This window comes from Hippocampus zosterae, chromosome 6, assembly GCF_025434085.1.
Source record: "Hippocampus zosterae strain Florida chromosome 6, ASM2543408v3, whole genome shotgun sequence".
Classification (NCBI taxonomy): Eukaryota; Metazoa; Chordata; class Actinopteri; order Syngnathiformes; family Syngnathidae; genus Hippocampus; species Hippocampus zosterae.
The window spans coordinates 16,384,357-16,404,337 of record NC_067456.1 but is presented as its reverse complement, the minus strand read 5'-3'; the positions used below and the strand labels follow the sequence as shown (position 1 = coordinate 16,404,337).

At 41.8% G+C, this 19,981-nt stretch overlaps 2 protein-coding genes across 3 annotated transcripts; both read right to left on the bottom strand.

The window, feature by feature from the left end:
* Nucleotides 1–68: 68 nt before the first annotated feature.
* hpdb (4-hydroxyphenylpyruvate dioxygenase b) lies at nt 69–5,465 on the bottom strand. Of its 2 annotated transcripts, XM_052066868.1 has the most exons (15): nt 5,269–5,465; nt 5,078–5,147; nt 4,918–4,944; nt 4,789–4,851; nt 4,176–4,280; nt 3,944–3,986; nt 3,145–3,227; nt 2,980–3,069; nt 2,798–2,901; nt 2,619–2,696; nt 2,021–2,183; nt 1,853–1,924; nt 839–961; nt 624–740; nt 69–354 (listed from the first exon to the last, which is right to left on the bottom strand). In XM_052066868.1, the coding sequence occupies exons 2-15, from the start codon at nt 5,078–5,080 to the stop codon at nt 244–246; spliced, it is 1,182 nt and encodes a 393-aa protein (XP_051922828.1). In that variant the 5' UTR covers nt 5,081–5,147; nt 5,269–5,465; the 3' UTR covers nt 69–243. The 2 variants fall into 2 exon arrangements, with proteins under 2 accessions (XP_051922828.1, XP_051922827.1); XM_052066867.1 differs by lacking the exon at nt 5,269–5,465 and having other exon boundaries at nt 5,078–5,185.
* Nucleotides 5,466–17,471: 12,006 nt separating this feature from the next.
* On the bottom strand, nt 17,472–19,462 carry aplnra (apelin receptor a). Its single transcript, XM_052067515.1, has one exon. The coding sequence runs from the start codon at nt 19,275–19,277 to the stop codon at nt 18,192–18,194; it is 1,086 nt and encodes a 361-aa protein (XP_051923475.1). The 5' UTR covers nt 19,278–19,462; the 3' UTR covers nt 17,472–18,191.
* Nucleotides 19,463–19,981: the final 519 nt, after the last annotated feature.

Genomic DNA, 19,981 nt, shown 5'->3' with positions numbered 1-19,981 from the left:
TGACTGAAGCTTGGTTCATTAATGTGCTTGTGAATTTGTTGAAAAACAAACGAGACATGACCAATGAGTAAACACTGAATTGTAATGAAACAAAAGCCTTGAAAGAGTCAGATACAAGTAAGCATCTGTGTTTGTACTGAGCTTCTCTACCATACTTGTACAATCCATGAAACAGCCCGAGCTGGTCGTACACTTGATATTGTTTAATAACCTTTAATATTGCCCACACATGCAAATCTGGGCTCACATACACTTGGACACACCATTGGGTGTGAGGATGGTCAGATTTCCTCTGGCGTGTTGGTCCGCTTCAATGGCTTCAAAAAGAGATTTGAAGTTTCCTGCACCAAAGCCCTGTCGTATGAAGATGTACAGTACATTAAATGTAAGTGAATTGTATATTTATCTCTCTCTCTCTCTCTCGATCAAGAGAGAGAGATCTGTATACAGATATACAGAGATATCAATAGATAGATATCTGCCTATCTATAGATCGAAAGACAGATATGCATATAGATATAGATATAGATATAGATATAGATATAGATATAGATATAGATATAGATATAGATATAGATATAGATATAGATATAGATAGATAGAGAGAGAGAGAGAAAGAGTACCTGGTGATTATGTCTCTGAATGACTTCCAAGAAGACAGTGGGGCGGTCCTGAACTGGCTTGGTAAAGATCTGAAGTAAGTAGCCATTGTCATCGTAGTCCACCAGGATCTTTAGTTCCTGAATAGATGGAAAATATGTTCTTTATAGTATAATAAGTGACAAATTTTTTGGGATAATCTCCAACATGCTCATGCAAATACAGAATATGACCCTACCTGCAGGACATCTAGGTCTTCTGCAATTTTCACCTTGGAGTGTTTTAACTTCTCCCTCAGTTGGTCATAATATGTGTCGGGCACTGACATAAAATCTGTCCCACGCTGTTTTAGGTTGCGGATCTGGAAATATTTAAATTATATACAGTTGGTTTTACTGCATCTTTACAATTCAACACAGCTAAAAGGACAAGATCATTCCAGAACTAGAGGACAACGTAGGCAACAATTTAAAAATCTGACCATTTATTATATGCTATTTTTATGTTTTCAGGAAAAACAGGTCATCAACCATCTATAAAAAAAACCATTGCTGAATAAATCTATCCATCTGTCCATTTTCTAATACGCTTAAAAAAAAGTCTAAAATCTAAAACAGTGTTTCATCAGCATGTTTCAGAGATAAATGTTACTAATTTCTAACGACTTTGACATACACTGCAGTAATATGGAATTCAACAAAAGACACCCCGTCTATCCATTTTCTAATCCAATTCTCCTTACAAGGGTTGCGGGTGTGCAGGAGCCCATCCCAGGTGTCCTCGGGCAGTAGGCAGGGTACACCCCGAATTGGTATACATATACAAACAAACATTCAGGCTCACAATCACTCCTTGGGACGATTTAGAGTGTTCTATGTTCCATTAATCTGCCATTCATGTTTTTGAATTGTGGGAGGATACCGGAGTACCCGGAGAAATCCCATGTAGGCAAGGAGAGAAGAAGCAAACTCCACGCAGGAAGGCTGCAGCCGGAATTGAACCTTGCACCTATGTATTGTGAGGCGGACGTGCTAACCAGGTGACCACCGTGCCGCCTGGTGAATAAATCATTTCCAATTAATTAAACAATGTTACCTCTAAAAGATTTCTAATTTAATTTTGGTATTTTTTTAATTACAACAACAGGATTGTAAATCTAATGTCATGCTCAAGGGAAGGCACAGTACATGCTAGCTGTGTATTCTAAATTTCAGAAGGGGGACAGATCAGACTCTTGTTTTCATAGACTTACCGCTGTTATAATATTTGATGTGTTCATGGCAATGTGCTGCACTCCTGCACCTCCATAGTACTCCACATACTCCTGTAAGTCCATAGATGGTGAGTTAATGTACTCTTCATAGACAGAAGCCAATGCATTCATATCATTAATTTAACCCGTTCCAATTACAAAACAAACCTGGATTTGAGACTTCCTCTTGCCCATGGCAGGTTCATTGATGGGCATCTTTACTGTCTCTTCATAGTTGGCTACCACAATGGAGCGCAGGGCACTGAACTCAGTCTGTAGCTGCTTGTCATCCACTGACCAAAAGCGGTGAAAAAGAAGGTTCTTCCGGTACCTTTTGGGTGATAAATCAGTGGTGAAGGAGCACATTGCCAGGTCAGCGCAAACATACCGTATTTACTAGTTTGTCTGAAATTCACACAGTACGTATATCATCTGCAGAATTCTCTCCTGTTGCAACAAATTACCCACATGACAGCAGTCATCTCATGAGCTTCATGCCTTTAAAAAAATCTGCAGCTGCCTCTCCTCCCTACCAGCAGTGTTCCAATCACCAGCTTCATTTCGAAAACGGCCTTGCTTGTTACAGGTGAAAATGCGGTCCAGTAGTAGAGAGCCTCTGGAGGCCCATGAGAGAAAAACGCAAAGTCACGCTGGTCCATGATGTGCGCCAAAAGAAACGGTTATGTAAGTTTCAGACGGACTAAGGTATCATTCCTCTACCATGACAAAACCTCTAAACACAGCATTCTTTAAAATAAACAGTCACCATTCCACCACTGGAACCATCTCCTCTTCGGGTTGGTTTCCCACAACGTGATCAATGAAGTTCAATTTTCCATCTGGTCTGCAGTAAAATGTCAAAAGTAAGGTCATTTAAACATCTCATCACATTTCAAATGCTGGTTCATGCATCCATCACCGGCTTGATAAATGAGGGATACTCACAAGGTGGCCAACAATGGGTCCTTAAATAGAGGCGGGTGGAAGCCTGGCAAAAACAGCCCACTATATTCTGCCCTCTCCACAAATGTGTGTGTGGTGTCACCATACTGTTTCATGAAAAGCAAAGTTATCATGCTGCTTGAAGATTTTTGAATATTTAACTCAATGAATGATTGTTCTCTTACTGTTTGCAGCACAGCAAGCCTGACTTTGCCATGCTTGTCCTCCAGAGTGAAGGGCTCCTTTACAACCATGGCACCTCGCTCTTTGGCTTTCTGTCAAATATCAGTGAGTCGGGTTTTCATTCGGTTTCAAGTCAAGTTGGCCCCTGCTAAGGCTAAGGCTATTACCTGCACCAAGGAGTCACAGTTCTCCACCGTAAATGCAACATCTTTCACGCCATCCCCATGCTTCACTAAATGAGCTCCCATTTCTGAGAAATAGTAGAAATAAATAAATAGGTTTTTGTTTTGATTAAACCACTCTCATGGAAAGTTGAGCACGTCAGGTAAAATTAAGGGAGCACAAGTGCAGAGAAACTCAATCGACAAGAATTTAATCTTTCCATGTGTAACAAAAGGCTTATTTAATAAGTAAAAAAACCTCTGTAATTCAGTCCATATCAAGGTTATTATAGTAAATGAAAGCTAATAAAATAACTAAAACTAAACATTGAAATAAAACGTTTTCAGTACTGAAATAAAATAAAAATGGCAGTGCATTTAAAAAATGAAAATGAACTGAAGTTCCATTTTGCATTGATAAAACTAGCTGTAATTAAAGCAAAAATGTCCTTCATTTTACTATTTTGTTATTTTTTATGTACTGTATTTATTCGCCATAGAAACAAAATCAAAGAGTTGTATGGTAATTGTAGTTCACCTTACTTTATTACACATTACTTTGTGACTTTTTTTATCATTCACTCTAAAAAGGCTCTGAATTAAAAAAAATACAAATTTAAACTTAAGTTAATACAAACTAAAGTAAAACAGCATTTTCAGGAGAAAATAAATCCTCAAAAAAATCTAACGCACCCTCTCAAAACTAATTAAAATTAAATGCATTAAAAAAATGAAATTAAAAAATTGAACTATTATTTATAATCCAAAGCTGTTATAACCCAGATGCAAAGCCAGTCAGCTCTACCTTCGTTTCCAGGATTGAGAGCAGATGAGAACACATATATGATCTGTGAAATACACAAAACAATCATCAGGGCACAAACTACTCCCATTCCACTGATCAGTCATTGTTATCATTGGGTGTAATCCACCACTTTTGAATATAACAGCAGTTCTAATGAAGAACCTGTTCTGGCTGAATGAATTATTCTAATCTTTTCTCAGGGGTGATTTTGTTTACTCCCAAGTCTCCTTACCTTTCCTTGTTTGACTGCATGGGACACTGCATCTCGACTGCCTGTTTCCAAACCTTGGTAAGCAAATGGTTCAAATCCCAGTTTGGTGCAGTAAAATGACGCTGCCTATTGAAAAAGATTTGTGGTGGACGACATACAGAGAAGGGGACGTCAACGACTGATTCGAAACGGACGGGGTGCGCCATCTGCTGGTAGTGAGTGTGCTCACGAGAAGGAAAGGATGAGATCTGTGACTTGACATGATGGATGCCCCCCGTCCCACCCCTTAAGAGAACCAATCGTGTTGCTGACCGTAAAGACGACAACTAACGGTGTGGGAATTTGGTCCCATTTTGAGGTTACTCAAAATGAAATGCTCAAAACCTAATTAAATTCACATCAATTCGCTGTCATTGTCGACTTAAATGTTCTTATAGATAGTGTAGAAATCTTTGCTCGATGTTACTTCTAATAAGCATAAAGCAAACAACGGTTCGGGTATTGATCTAACACACTATTAAAATCAAATCATTATTTGGAACCAGATTACAAAAAAAAAAAAAAAACCTACTGAAGTCATGGCTTCTTATAAGTCTTACATTTGTTTGGGTAAAGATGTTCTAACATAACGTACCTGTTTTGCATTTCCAACCCAGAACGTCAAGTGATCAAAGCAGAGGAACTGTCCTTGCTCGTGCTATGAACAAAAAGAACTCATGATAAATAGTGATTTTGAAATGCATAGTCAAATTCTTTTTCCTACCTTCTCGCCTTTGTCAGTGTATGTTGTCTGCACGTGAAAAGCGCATAAACTAATTACTATTTTACACAAAATAGCAGTTATACACAATCACATTTGTGTGAAAATGCAAGGTGTACTGTATTTTTGTTTAAATATTTAAAAGGGATCTAAAATAACTCACCATGTTGGCCCTACTGATCTTTCCTGATCGTCTGGATTACCCTTTGAAATGAAGAGCTGACAGAAATTTGCTAAAGCCATTCCCAGACAGTGAGGAGGAGGTTTTAGAGGAGGAGGTGGAGATAAGTCAGAGTACAGATGTTTTGGGGGCACCCTTTGTTTCATAATGTTGACAATTAAAATCATACTCACATACACAATATTCAACCCGCGTCAGCTAAATAGACCACAGACAGAATAAAAACTACCGTAACCATAATGTTGCAACTATTAAATATGCAACTATTAAATGTAAAACCTAATTTAAAAATGGTTATTGTAGTTTACATTCCAAATTCTAATCAACATTTACAGAAGAAACAACATGCTGACAAACATACAACAATCTGCAAAGTGGACAGAAAAGAATGGTTGTCCAGACAGTTTTCTAGAATAATAAGTCCATATGTTAGTGTTTAGTGGCAAGAGGAGGCTCGCTCGAGCAGGACTCTCATTGGCTCATTGGCTCACTGGCAGGTCACTCCTCAATGCCAAACTCCACAGTGGAAGTGTGTTTCAAACTTCCAAAATGAAAATGGTCATTTTAAAAAAAAAGTTACATTCAAAGCAAATCAGATGCAATACATCGGATGAGCATTTCGGCAGCAATGATGAAGAGGAAAGCGTACAAAGTAAATCATATCTCATTAAAGCGCCATCAGTCCATTATTTGTGTGGCAATATGTTCATATGTTGGCGATTCGGCAAGTAACGAAGTGGGAGTATGGGCGGGGGGTCCAGAGTAATGTGCAAAATTCAATTTATGGTTAACTATAACTTCTTAAAATATTTTCATCATAGTAAACATTTAACAGCGACAAGATCAATCCTTTGTACAAGCCTGCCAAAACAAACTTCTGTGGTGTCAAATACTCATTCATTCATTTTTTCTGAGACAAGTTCCGTTTTTTTTTAAATTTTGTTATTTTTGGAGAAAAATGCTTGTTGATTTGGCATTTTACCCTCACTTATTCAATAATATTTTGAGTTAAAAATGTTGTGGAATGCAATTGTAATTTTGCACTGAATTGTTGGGATAGATATTGATAGCCCATATCATAATAAACTTATTTGCCCAGCCCTCTTGTGAAAGCAAGGACTTTTAGTCAAAGTGGAACAGTTGTAATTCTCATGAATTCAGCATTTACTGTATATGTTAAAAAATGAAACAAAAAACACTAGAAGGATTAGAGCAGGGGTGCCCATTAGGTAGATCCTGATCTACCGGTAGATCTAAGACAGGTCCCAAGTAGATCCGAGGAGTGTCGAGAAGAAAAATCAACAAACAACCATTTGTGTGTCTTTGTACATGTTAGTAATATATTTTTTGTATTAATATACACTGCACACTAATCATCTTATCAGTCTCATTTCACTAAAAAAATATTTAAAAAGTAAAATAAAGCAGGTAAATTGTTTGCAATTGCTGCTTGTGATCAGAGCTTTTCGTGTACAATTCACAAAGGGCACGAGCAAAGAATAGGAATCTAAGAGGGCCCAGGGAAGCACTTTAAAACAGTAAGTGTGAGCTACCATAGTTAACAGGCTGCAAAAGTGCGTCGCATGCCTCCGTTTCTCATCATGGCATGCGCGCGTGTGTGTGTTTGTGCGCGTGCGCGCGCCGGTAAGGGTAGATCCTGGGAGGTTAGTTGATCGAAAAGTAGATCTTCGATCCAAAAAGTTTGGGCACCCCTGGATTAGAGTATGATTACATAATAAAACTGGGAAAAACATAATCCAGAACAAACAAAGTGCTAACAACCAAAACTAATCCAAAGTAGCAAAACAAAACCATGAGTGTGGCAAAAAACTAACAGGAACAGAACCATGACAGTTGTAAGCAAACAAACAAAAAGCAACGAACAAACATAACAGTAGCCAAGAGCAACAGCAAACAAACGAACATGACAGTAGCAAGAGCAAACAATGACCCGACACTGAGTGTTTGGGCAGGAGTCCTTTTATACACTAATTACCTAATGTCCAACAGGTGTGCGGCTGCAGGGGGGCCCCTACAGTGCCACCTGTTGGTCCCAAACCGAATCATGACAGAACCAGAGTGGACGAGTTCACAGAAAGATTGTCTGCCTTGTTCACAATGGATGAACTAAGCCTATCCCCCCACCCATCACCCCTCCAATAGCAAATGTTAATTGTAACCTGCAACCTAAACGGTATCTATGATTTAAAGTGCTTGATTTGGCCTCAATCTTTAAGGACTCACCACACAAGTGTTAAATATAGTTCGTCAAGTTCACCCTGCTCCTCCCTCCTGCCTGCTTTTTGGGGTCCACCACCCCCTCGCAAACATGACAGGTTCCCTTTCCCACAACTTGCCGTCTTGGCAACAAAAATCTCTTATCCCTTTTGTTCTTCATCACTGCACCATTGTTTCATTTCTTCACTTCTCTTCAAAGTGACAATCTCTCATATTCCAACTCCTCATGTATGGTCGTATATGCCAGGTATATTTCAATAATTAGATCAATATGACACTGTACTTAATTATGGTATACTTATAAATGGCACAGTTGTTTCACTTTTTTCATTGTACCTTCTACGACCCAAAAAACCCACTACAAATCAAGCCTAGTGTTCTCTTTCCATTGCCCCCCCGGGATCTTTGTTTTTCTCATTGTTACCTGGAGGCCATCTGCTGTCATGGGACACAACACTACACTGTGGATGAAATCAGTACATGTTAATACATGGAAGAGGGGAATTTGTTCAATCGTTAGAAAAGCTGTATTTTATTTCAAGAAAACGCTGGCCCAACTCTTAATTATTGTTCATTTGATTTGGCTTCATATTTTAGTAAGTCACACTGCTTTACACAAAAGTGCAGTGCTAAACAACCCTCAGAGTGTTTAGCTTCTCTCGGGACAAACAGAGTCACTCAGACCCCTCCCCAGCCAGCACTACTCGTATGATTGTAAATGAGAACATATCAAGGCAGCAACAATAGACATGAAGGAACCATCAGCAGAGATGAACCCACAGATACAGATCAGTACCGAGGAACACGAGGAGTGGCTCAATATGGACAGTCCGGACAGTGAAATCGTGGACAAATGTGACGCTGGCGACAAAGAGACGCAGGCAAAGGTGCAATCTGTTTTCCATCAGGTACGCAGCCAGATCCGATCACAAGTAGCTATGACGGCCTCGAAGAGTAGCATCATTGAGTTGGTGAACCGACTCAAAGATAAACAATCATTGGAGAAGAGCATGTGTCTGGAGAAGGGAGAACAAGTGACAGGTGAGACCGAGGCCGAAGCAGATGTGAGAGATGAAGCATTGTGTGCCGTTTTTGAGAAGAAGCTTGAGGATACCAAAAAGGCACTCAGGGATGAGTTTGAAGAGCGGCTTTCTCAAGTGCGCAGTGAGATGCAGGCCTACACTGAGCAGTCCCTCAAAGACTTGGAATGTAAAATTCAAAGGGCATCGCTCAAAGAACAGGAGTTCAAAGGGCAAGACAAGAAACAGAAGCCTTCAACAGCTACTTTGTCGAAGAGAGGGCGAGCCTTGACTCGGACCATGACCACTATCCTTCCCAAGACTTCCCCGTCCTTCATCGTGGGTCCGCGTGCCAAATCAGAGATTTTGACCTCCTCAAAAGTGGAAAACTCTCGAATAGTACTGAGAGAGCCAGGGGTCTCATCAGTGGGCAGCAACTCCTACCAGATTCGCAAGCCTCTCCCGCCGGTTTGGCCCGCATTGCATCAGTGCAAAAAGACTGTCGGACCAAAACGAAAATAGGAAACTAACTCAACTGAATGATACTGGCTGTCCGTGTATTGATGTTGGAATCACTACAAGAAACAATTGATGTAAACGATGACCTACTATTGTTGTAAGTACATAGATGTCTGTCTTTTTGAACTGCTAGTAGTGTGTACATTATTTTGTAGAAGCTGTTGTGATATGAAAAAGAGCAAAGCTAAATGATCCCATCTCATCTTCTTTCGCTTATCCGGGGTCGGGTCATGGGGGGGGAGCAGCTTTATCAAGAAGGTCCAGGTTTCCTTCTCCCCACCCACTCTGTCCAGCTCTTTCGAGGGAATGGCGTTCCCTTCATTGTGTCCTGTGTCATCCCCACGGTCTCTTCCCAATGGGACGTGCCTAAAACACCTCGACTGGGGAGGCGTCCAGGAGGCATTCTGAATAGATGTCCGAACCACCTCAGCTGGCTCTTCTCAATGCGGGGGAGCAGCATCTGTACTCTGTGCCCCTTCTGAAAGACAGTTTCTCACACTATGTCTAAGAGAGAGCTCGGAAACCCTGCCGCGAAAACTCAATTCAACTGCTTGTATTTGCGATCTTGTTCTTTCAGTCTCAACCCACAGCTTGTGACTGTAGGTGAGGGACCCTCTTCTCCAGCACCCTTGAATAGATTTGAGCCTGGGATCGGACTGACAAGTTTCCTGCCTTTGGATGCCGCCGTGCTCAGAGTGCACCCGACCTTTTTGCCCACTCTCACAGTGGTGAGGGGAACCATATTGCCTTTTCGGGCCGTGTCCTGCCGTACTCTGTGGGTGCAGCCCCTTGGAAAAAAAAAACAACACTTTTTTTCTTGACATGTCGCCACGGTAACAGCATTTGATGAAATATAAAGTATAAATAAAATATAAAATAAAAATAAAATGTGACAATTTTTGCTTCAACATCTTTCAGTCAACATCCAAATTTAGAAGTTGATAGGATCAAATTCGTAGGTGGGTTTTGTTAAAATATAACCTCTATAAATGGTGTAAAAACGTTTTTTGTAAGTAATGTCTTTGAGATGGAAGGTAAATGGAATAGAGATTCAAGGGGTCAAATGAACATCATATAAGATTGAAGGTTGACTGAGCATGAGCTGTGGCCAATAGCAGCTCTTGAATGAATGTGCAATACATTGTAGTCCAAAAGACCAGGCCTGTGGAAAATGGACATGTTTGGTATTTGGTCACAAACTAATCAGCCCTCTCCAAAAGCAAAAAAAAACCCACACAAACAAACAAACAAACAAACAAACAAACAAACACTCCATAAACCTCCTTCAGATGATTTCTGTGGCAGTAAATCTAAATCTCAATGGTCAGAATTATGTAGAAAACATAATCCTAAACATAATCACAAATGGTAATGTGAGCACAAGTGGCCCCTTGAAAAAAAATCTCACTTTTGTCAACCCCTGCCTCAATGGTGCAAATTGAAAGGATTTGACTATTTTTCCCTGTCTGTCATAGGACCATTAGGCTCGTCATCACTTAACTATCTTTCCCCCTATGGCGCCCCTGTGTGGGCACAATGAAAACTAGTGACGGATACGCTCAAAAACATTTTAGGTAGGACATCTAGAGAGGGAAAAAACGTAGCGCATTCAAAATCCCCCACAATGCACTTGGAAAAGTGATGAGCATCCATAGTCACTCAACAAATTTATAAAGACCACAAAGCAGTGTAAGCGGGAAAACAAAATGGTGTGGAAGTGAGGAAAGCAATACCGTAACTATAGATAATGGAAACAATTCATATTGCTGGACTGTATCGTGAATTAAGGTTTAGGTGATAAGGTTGGACATTTGGACACAGCATATGGCGAGTGACAATGACAGACATCTGGATCCGCCACTGACGAATGACAGAGGTTCATTAAGATTAAGATTAAGAAAACCTTTATTAGTCTCGCAATTGAGAAATTCCAGATTCACAGCAGCAAAGTTATGAAAGGAAGAAGTAGAACAACAAAAAAATAGGAGCTGCTGGAAAGGCAGCCACTCTCGCGGCGCCATTTTGAAGTCAAAAATAACAAAAATAACACAAGACAACACATAGGACAGAGACAGTCGTGCAATCTTCACCACTTTTCTGCATACACTTTGTTGTCTGAAGCAGTTATAGATGAAAGAGGAGAGGATCAAAGTGTCCTTTCACCAGTGGATCAGAGACATCATGCTGAAAATGTGCCCACGTCTGCTACAAGCAAAGTTTTGAAAGCAAACACAAAGCTGTAGCGTCCATTGACGAAAAGAGATTAGTTCACTTCTCCTGTCCCACATAATCCGCTTCAAACTCCAAGCCGCGACTCCCAGCTCCAAATCCGCATCGGCACTGCGCGCCAACGCTCCTTTCTTCTCATCGTCGGCTCCTCAAGACCTCCATCCATCCAGCCGCAGACCGTTCAACAGCACCGATCTCTCCGCTGAACAAAGCGGGGCTGTGAAAAATGCTGCCCATTACAGGCGCAAGACACAAGCGCCCCGGGACTGTCCAGCAACGACAGTCAAATGGCGCCGACATTCCTCCAGTCAAAAACAGTGCTGGTATACCCATGCTGCCGAGAAGGCGCAACCACCAAGCACAGAGTCTCCTCATTGATGAATGTCGTGGCCAAAAAATGCTGAAAAAGGTCCACATCAAGTCCACACGACGTAACAACAAACACAAAGTGACAAAAGAAACACAAGAACAACAAAAAAAGCAAGGCTCATGAGAGCACTTGCTGACGGCTGCCTACTCGGGCGCCATCTTGACTTCATTGATGTGCCCATCACTCCAAATCTTCATTTGTTTTGCCTAGGAACCTATTGTTGGCATACATCATTACAACCGCATCATTTCTTTCCCTTCCCCCATCCTTGGACTGGTTTCCTGTTCAATATGTAATCCAGGACCAAATTTTCACAGTCACTTACAGTCCTCCACACTTGGTGGAACTTGTGTGAAAAGGACACCGAAATATCTTTATTCTACGTTAGACCACAGTGGTCCGCTGATCGCCTCCTACTTTTGTCATCTTGCTCCCCCAAATTGTGGATTGTACTTTCATTTGAATCGAAAGCTGCTTCTTCTGTGGGCAGTACAAAATTAGCACTTGAGAGCAGTTAAACTCCCATTTTAGGTTTCCAGTAAAACTTTTAACTGTATGATGTTTGTGATTTCGGATTTTAACCATGTAAAGCAATGTGTGAATATCTGTGAGAATCTGTGCTATTCAAATAAATGTACACACTTATATTTTACTTGCTCACCTCTTCACTCAATCATCTAACACGATTAGGGCATCAGTAGCTTATCTGTAAGGACTTGAGGGGTCAACTCCCACTATGGATAAAATGTAAAATGGCAAATCGTTGTTGGAGAGATGCTAATCTGCTGGCTGTCGAGGGGCCTTTGAGCGAACTTCTGTCCCCACAATCCCGGTCAAGAGGTGCAATAGGATGACTTTGCGCACCCGTTTCACTTTGACATCTCTTTTTGCATGCAAGCACGTTTGTGGTTTGGTCCTCTGTGTGTAATGTCTCAGACAAAATATATACAGGACTAAAAAATGTCAAATGAATTTCCTCCTGAGCAATTGTAATCAATTTAAACCTTAAAATTAAAAAAGAAAAAAAAAAGAATCGGTCAATGGTCTGGTTAGATTTTGTACATCTTCCCCAAAATTGTACAACGTGTCTTTCTAAACAAGCCAGTTTGGACAATTATATGATTTAAAATTTTTAAGTAAAGACACTCTTCTCGTTCACTGAATGCGAACATCCACACTTCTGATCACTTCTGAACAAGGGCAGCGGGTCGATGACAATGTTGATGTAGTTGTGCCACTTGACCAACAGGTAGCAGCAGATCACTGGCATGGATTCACATCTAAGGAGGTGAACTACACCCGATGCCAGTGGACATTTTAACATCAACATCTGTGTTGCTTTTTTACTTAGATTAACTCGTAAACACTCTTATCCTTTGGCGAAAATGGTCATTTTGAAGGAAAATATTGATGTCCGATTTGTACACACCTGGTGGAGGATACAGCTGTTCTTAGATTAACTTGATCAGAAAATCCAATAGATCGTGACAGCACAGTTAACGCTCAGCTGCAGAACATTTAATCGAGCTTTATTACCTCTGGTGATTTAGCATGGAAACCTACCCACCTGAGTGCCCCCTGCAGCAGCTGAACTAGCTTCTGGGGCCAGCCGCAGTGACAGAAGCTGCATTTAGGCCTGGCGCAAGAGGGCCTCACAATGGACTGGATAGAGAAGCATGTGAAGAGGATCTTTGTGTCCCGAAGGAATGATGAATCCAGAGCAACCGCATCCGGAAGCGACGCAAGGCCAGTACATTCAGGTCTGGCCAAGGCGTCGCTGTCTTCGGAAGCAACATCTCGAGCCTAAATTATAACCAGCAGTTACTGCTCATTACTATGCGCTCAGAGGATCTCTGGTCTCTCCTTCAAATAAATGGCTCAACACCCAATGTAACAATGCAATCAAAGAACTACATATGCATTATGATATTTGCACCTGCACTAAATAACAAGTCGCCACTTGTTATGTCACTTATGTGTAGTGCTAGCAGTGATAAAATCAAATCAAATCAGCTCACCAGGAAAGTTCGGCAAAAGAGTGGTGAAATGGACATGCAGTAAAGATGGCTGGCATTGGATAGCTAAAGTAGTATCTGCCCTTTTGTCTTCCCTCACTTGATCAACACCTCCCCCCGTCTCCCAGTATAAATCATAATTATTTAGAACAAAGAATGTGAAGCCGAGTCGGTACCCCTGGTCACATGATCCATATATGTCATGTCCTACGACACATCTGCTCAGTCAGCCCTGCAGCTGTCGTAGCTAAATTTATCTGACACTGCGTTTTATCATGTCATGATTCCATTTAAATTGTCTCACGGCAAACAAAAGCCAAGTACAGCAGTGATGAATTGCAAAAAAGTCATGCACAACTCATAATGAAAACCCTCTTGGATCCCCGTTTGAGTTGTAGTGCGTGCCATCTTAAAGTGAAATGTAGTTATATGAGTTGTAATTTCCCATTTGTTCTTTTATTCAAGTCCAGTATTTGTATCTATTTCAGCAACAAGAACATTTTCAATGACGTAGTTCTGTTTCATATTTGCCCATGATGACAGGATAGAAGTAGAGAGATAAAAAGAGATTACCCAGTCACAATCCACGTAAGATATTGAGATGGAGGGGGCAGCAAGCCACATGGGACCAAATAAAATGTGACTTTCAGGGGGTCTGGGTCAGATTGGGAGTATTTGTTTTGGAGCATCAGGGGCTATGCTGTCTAGACTGGCAATGGGCCCCCTCGCAGTCCCCCCAACTCAGACACTTTATGTTATTAACTGTACATTGTGAGCCTTAATCCCTCGTACAGTTACTCATCCATGACAAGGCGTCGGTCCCTCACTGAGCAGCAACAGCCTTGATAATGCTGTCATGTGACGAGACAGCACCTTAGAACAAGAGGACAATAAAACAAAATGCTATGTCATTTGTATGTATATGTTAACCTTTATGAAAGTGCTTTACGCATCTTTTATTTGACCTCAAGTTGTGGTTAATTGTGTTAATTCTGGAGAGCATCGCAAAAATATTATACATGTTCAAATTTAATTGTCAAGTGGTTGCACACAATGGAATCATCTGGATTTTGATACAATTTCTAAGTAGTACATAGTCTACTATTAGTCTAACTGTCCACTTAAAATATGTATCTGGATGCAGATGATTTTATTTTGGACAACCACTTGATAAAAATTAAGTGAATTTAATTTGAATGAATTCAACACACAATTTTTTCAATGTAGATACTGATTGTATGTGTTGATTGTATGTGTGTGTGTGTGTGTGTGTGTGTGTGTGTGTGTGTGTGTGTGCGCGCGCGTGTGTGATTGCACTTTGGTAACAGGTGGACGGACGATAAAGAGAAAGTCGAGTTAGCGTTGACAGGCGACAGAATTTGTCAGATCTCAGTGCCCATGTGCTTATGAGCACACACGAACACACACACACACACACACACGCACGCACACACACACGCACACACACACACACACACACACACACACACACACACACAAACAACAGAGTGCATTTGGTGCTGCTTGGGTGGGATGGAACAGCAGGGAGATCTGAGGAGAGGCAAACACTTGTGTTTTGGTGGCCTTGTTCACAAGACCCATTTGGGTGTGACAGCTCGGCTCACATGACGACACACAGGAACAGGCACCTGTGTCTGTATGTTTAGTTCGGTCTCACTGACATCCACCTATGTTGCTCCTGATACTCCAAAAAAAAAAAAAAAAGAAAAACCACAACATTCATGTTTTCTATAAACACCCTTGAAATGTAGTATAAATGTTAAATGTTTTTCCAGCCAACAAGCGGGTTATTTAAGGTGCCCACCGCCCAAAAAAAACTGTCAAAAAGGGTCTATAGTCCCATATTTCAAACTGTATTTTAAACTTGGAAGATGCAACATCGAATTAAATTTTCAAGAATTTCATCCACTGTAAAAAAATAAAACAGCAATGTTAGTCAGTCCTACCTGCCGTGTGTCTCTCTTATTGACCTCTTTTGATTTTTACTGCACCATTTATCACTCAACGGGTAAGAAATTGAGGATGTCGATTAAATCCTCTTTCTCATAATGAGAAAGAGGACAATCATAATATTTAAATCATGAAATTGCTCCTTTATCCAAATCAAGACCAATATTTGATATTTTGCCCTCACCACTACCTCAGTCTCATGGATTTATATTCAGCTCCATCGGCAATCGTGCTAAGTAACAAATAAAACAAACATATACAGGATGAAAACATAAACACCATTATAGAGGTCATAATCAAAATATAAAGCATTTCACATTCCATACATTTCTAGTGTTTGTGAAACTCTAACTGTTTACCAGTGTCAACGTCTTTTCAGTAATTGCCATCCGTAATGATGAATCATCGAAACTAAATGAACTTTCTTTGGGATTTTTCTCACACACACACACACACACACACACACACACACACACACACACACACACACACACACACACACACACACACACACACACACACACACACACACACACACAAGCAGAGACAACGTCGCCATGTTTTCTGGAGCATACAACAGTTGTTTTTGCGAGCAGAGCCATTTCCTATAGAACCCCCCCCCCCCCCCCCCCTGCCTCCCACCTCTTCTCTATGTGATGCTTGGGTCAGCTGGTCTTCTGGGTGACTTATCTTGCATTGAACTGGCGGCACTAACAGCATCAGACATGTTGTGAGCCCGGCTCATCTCAATAATAATAACATTAAGTTCAGACAGTCCTGCAGGCATGATTGGCTCCGCCTCACTTCACTGTTGATCTGATATTGGCAATGGTGTGCGACTATGAACCAGATGAGGGCTTTGGGATGTTCCTATGGTAAAATTGCTTTCAGGTGCAGTAAAAAACTGTTTGGGGTTTGTTTGTCTTTAATCTAAGGATAGTGAAGTGTGCTCATGAATCCAACCCAAAAGGCATCCACGTGATTGGACGATGTGAGTCTGTGCACAGAGGCCATCTGACGAATTTCAACATCAACCACCATTTTGACCAGGAATCCCACCTTTGTAACACGTGAGCAGTCACGCAACAAGGACCCGATGAATGGTGGGCTTTCACATATGGACACACGTTGCTACTTTTAGATGCAAAAGAGATAATTGTAATGCTGTAATTTCTCCCAAATTCTGCGCTAAACACTATTTCCCTCATGTGAGAAGACCTTCGTCCTCCTCAACCGGCGACAGCGCTCTCACCGCAATCTCTTGTCACCACAGACAAATATTGACTTGTTCAGTGGCTGAGCTTCTGCCAGATTAGAACCCGACTTCCTCCCTCCGCCATCTGTAAACAGTCATTATTCTCAGCAAATCAAAGCACTTCTCTGAAGAGTCACATGCTGGATAAAAAAAACGACAAATTTTGAGATTACCCCATTGAGGCTTTTTATTTGACTTGCTTTAAATGTCCCCACTTATATATTGTCACTGTGCAATGAAAAGCACGTTTTTGGACTTTTTGTGATGATTTAAATCATTAAAAAAATCTAAATGTAAAGAAAAATACACGTTGAAGAAAAATATAATTGTCCGGATCTTTTTTCACTGAAAAGAAACTATAAGAAAGCCCGAAAAAAAATGCTGAAACATGTATTTCAGACATCGCCAACATACCAAATGTATTTGAATATCTTCCGCCACAAGATAGAACCCCATCTGTCACAGGTGAGCACTGAATACACACTTTCAGGATAGCCACTGCTTTACATAATCTGGTTACAGTCTGGATCCTGACTGTGAATCAATAGAGATTAGAGATCTATTAGTCTGAAGGTGTAAAGCAACTGCAGGGCATTCATAACAAAGCTGGAGATACGTATCCCCCAAATAACAGGATGGGGTCATGAAACTGATGTGGAACTGCATGTTAAAAGAAAGGGCATCTTTTGTTCTGCTTTTTCTTTTAATTTCAAGTTTCTGTGGTGCAACAGTAGCTTTCATACTCAATGAAGCGTAGAGATCTTGGTTTCATAGAACACACCTTTAATACAGTAGTTAGTTACATGGATGTCAAAAATAAACCATATACAAATTCTTCAGTTATGTCAAGCCCCTTTAGTGCCGAGGCTACGTTGCACCCTTCCACCCACCCCAACACCCGATTCCTGTCCCAAAACAAAAAGCATTTGTCAACTGCCATCTGCCACTCTGCAGCCCCTCCGCCCCATCACACACACACACACACACACACACACCCACGTTGTCTCCTCGGCAAAATCTATACCATTAAACTGCATCACCTTTGCTCCTCCTTCATGCCCTCATCTGCATATTGAAAACACATTTTAAAAGAGGACATGCTGTATACACATTCAGGACAAGTGCTTCTAAAACAAAACAGTTATAGATCTGGAGAAATGTCATGGTATGAAAATACTGTACACCTTTAAAATTCATCCAGTGTCATTCTTTTTTTTTTCTCCCGGTAATTTGATTCACAATTCAAAGAAGAAGAAGAAGAGGAACAATGCGGCAAATGAGCTCAGCCAGCTGGCTCCTGCCTTCCAAGTTCACTTGAAATAATGAAGAACAATGAGTGGGAGTACATCAAAGTTCATCTTCTCATTTTACCCGCGCAAATGGACACGTAAAGTCTGTATTACTTTTTTGCAAGTGTTCCAGTAGTTGGAGCTGGGACTGTCCCACGGCTCCTTCTTTGCTCCACATTCGACCTTCCTCTCTACACCTTGGTGGCTAGAGACTGAATCTCAGACTTCTGAGTCTGGGCACTCAGCGTGGACGACATGGAGCTCATGTGGCCGTGCATGGCCTTCTTCAGGTTGAGCAGGCACAGGCACTGAGAGCGAAAGCGCAGATCGAAGAAAGCGTAAAGGAAGGGGTTGAGGCAGCTGTTGACGTAGGCCAAGCAAGTCGCGTACGGGTGAGCCAGAAGCAAGAAACGCAGGAAGCCGCAGGAACTCGGGGCCAGGTTCAGGTAGGACAGGGCGTCCATGCTCTTCAAGACGTGGAAGGGTGTCCAGCAGATGGCGAACACAACCACCAGGGTGGTGATGATCTTCAGTAGCCTTTTCTTCTTCTGGTCCTCCTTGCGCAGATTGTTAAAGTGGCGCGTGACGGTACAGCCGATGAAGCAGTAGAAGATGGTCATGGCCAGGAAAGGAAGGAGGAAGCCCAGAGCCGAGGAGGATAAGCTAAGCCCGGCGATCCAGAGGAACTCGTGCCTCTGGTTGAGGGTCACCAGGCTGAAGTCCATGGCACAAGTTGTCCGGTTACTGTTCTGGTCGCTGATCGTGGTGCGGAAGAGCAGCGTGGGGAGAGCCAGCAGGCCGGAGAGCAGCCATATTGCACCGAGGGACGCCAGCATGGTACCCCTTGACCTCAACCTGCTGCTGGACAGAGAGTGCACGATGGCCAGGTAGCGGTCAAAACTGAGGCAGGTGAGGCAAAAGACGCTGGCGTACATGTTGACCAGAACCACATAGCTGCTGATCTTGCACAGAGCCACGCCGAAGGGCCAGTGGTAGCCCAGAGCCGTGTACACAGCCCACAGAGGAAGGGTCACCACGAAGGTGAGGTCAGCCAGCGCCAGGTTTCCAATGTAGACGTCCGCCGCCCGGCGCTTGGATTTGGACCTCCAGACAGTGAAGATGACCACGCCGTTTCCCGACAGGCCGAGGATGAAGATGAGCATGTAGAGGACCGGGATGAGGGAGTAGGAGGGCTCCCACTCTGAGAAATCGCACACTGTCTCGTTGTCGTCGTAGTAGTCAAAATTGTCCACATATTCCCCGGTAGTGGTCTCCATTGGTGCAGGGCACAAAAAAAAATCCTCAAAGGAAAACAAAGTGACGAGATAAAAAGAAGAAAATAAAAACCCGCACTGGTCCAAAAGGCCTCTGAGATAAAGCAAACACAAAAGGAACTGGACGTCCTGCTGCTGGCAACTGGCGAGGAGGGACGCCAAGCGTGTGAGTGACTGTTGCCGGATGACTGCCTTTTTAAACTCAGCCCCCCAATCCCCCCTCACCTCCCACCCCCAAAATGACCCCACCTTTCCACTCCTCTCCTCCCCCCTCCCAAAAACATCTCTTTGCCTTCCCCCTCTTCTCAAGAATATGTAATTCTTGTTCAGACAGGTCAAACCTGATCTGGTTTTGTTGTTGGTCCCCAATTACTGTATTGATGAGTATCCGGATTTTCGATGCGTGGATAAAAATGGTCTTCCATTTTAATCCACGCATCCAACATTTTTTTTTTGTCATTTTTGAAGGATCTAAAATATTAGGAGAATGACTTTTTGAATTGATTTTTAAACAGATTTTTGAGCAAACCTTGGCAACTTTAATGTCTACATTTGCCTCTGCCATGTGCGGGTACAACATGTACTATACTGCGCCTGTGCAGGACACGTCTTGACTTGCGTCTTCATGTTTTACATTACAATTAGTCCAATTACACACTTGTTAAAAGTGTCAGACGTTTAAGTCACCCACCTATCAGTAAAAAAAA

Bases quoted from the DNA above. Each gene is read 5' to 3' on its own strand.
- hpdb (XM_052066868.1), bottom strand. The intron at 4,281-4,788 runs GTACGTTATGTT...CTTTTTCAATAG, and splicing joins GGGTTGGAAATGCAAAACAG to GCAGCGTCATTTTACTGCAC. The intron at 741-838 runs GTAGGGTCATAT...CCATCTATTCAG, and splicing joins AAGACCTAGATGTCCTGCAG to GAACTAAAGATCCTGGTGGA.
- aplnra (XM_052067515.1), bottom strand. From the start codon at position 19,277: ATGGAGACCACTACCGGGGAATATGTGGACAATTTTGACTACTACGAC.